The sequence below is a fragment of the Gregarina niphandrodes genome, assembly GCF_000223845.1.
Source record: "Gregarina niphandrodes unplaced genomic scaffold scaffold00163, whole genome shotgun sequence".
Taxonomy (NCBI): Eukaryota; Apicomplexa; class Conoidasida; order Eugregarinorida; family Gregarinidae; genus Gregarina; species Gregarina niphandrodes.
In genome coordinates, this window is record NW_011645926.1 from 1,085 (window position 1) to 1,501 (window position 417).

Consider the following 417-nt stretch of genomic DNA (forward strand, 5'->3'; position numbering starts at 1 on the left):
TTCCACAACAGCGCACCTCGCCGCCGACCACGCGCACCCACCTCCGCGTCATCCCGGTCGTCGTCCGTGTTGTCGTCCAGGATGTTGACCTGGGCGTTGCCCTGGGTGTTGATACCTTCTTACTCTCATGTGCTTTCTTACTCTCATCTGTTGTGTCCAATGTTTTGTTCTCTGATGTTGTGTCCAATATCTTCTTACCTCCGGTCTTGCTTCCTGTCTTGCCCCCGTTCTTGCTCCGTGAAGTGTTCTGGTCCAGTGTCTCACGGAAATCGATGTAAGCGTCGAGTTCGCGGACGAATTTATCGCGTCCGCGGAACTTGACGTCTGTGTCCAGGACGTAACGCATTTGGTGCAGGAACGCCACGTCGAACTCCTTGAGCGCCTTAAGGAGCAGTTGGTGGCCGGTCTGGAGTTCGT

General features: G+C 55.2%; 1 protein-coding gene across 1 annotated transcript; it reads right to left on the bottom strand.

Moving 5' to 3' along the window:
* Window positions 1-123: 123 nt before the first annotated feature.
* On the bottom strand, window positions 124-346 carry GNI_217100 (hypothetical protein; the record flags this gene model as incomplete). Its single annotated transcript, XM_011135578.1, has 1 exon — window positions 124-346. A coding segment is annotated over one exon (223 nt), but the record flags the coding sequence as incomplete, so codon positions are not given.
* Window positions 347-417: the final 71 nt, after the last annotated feature.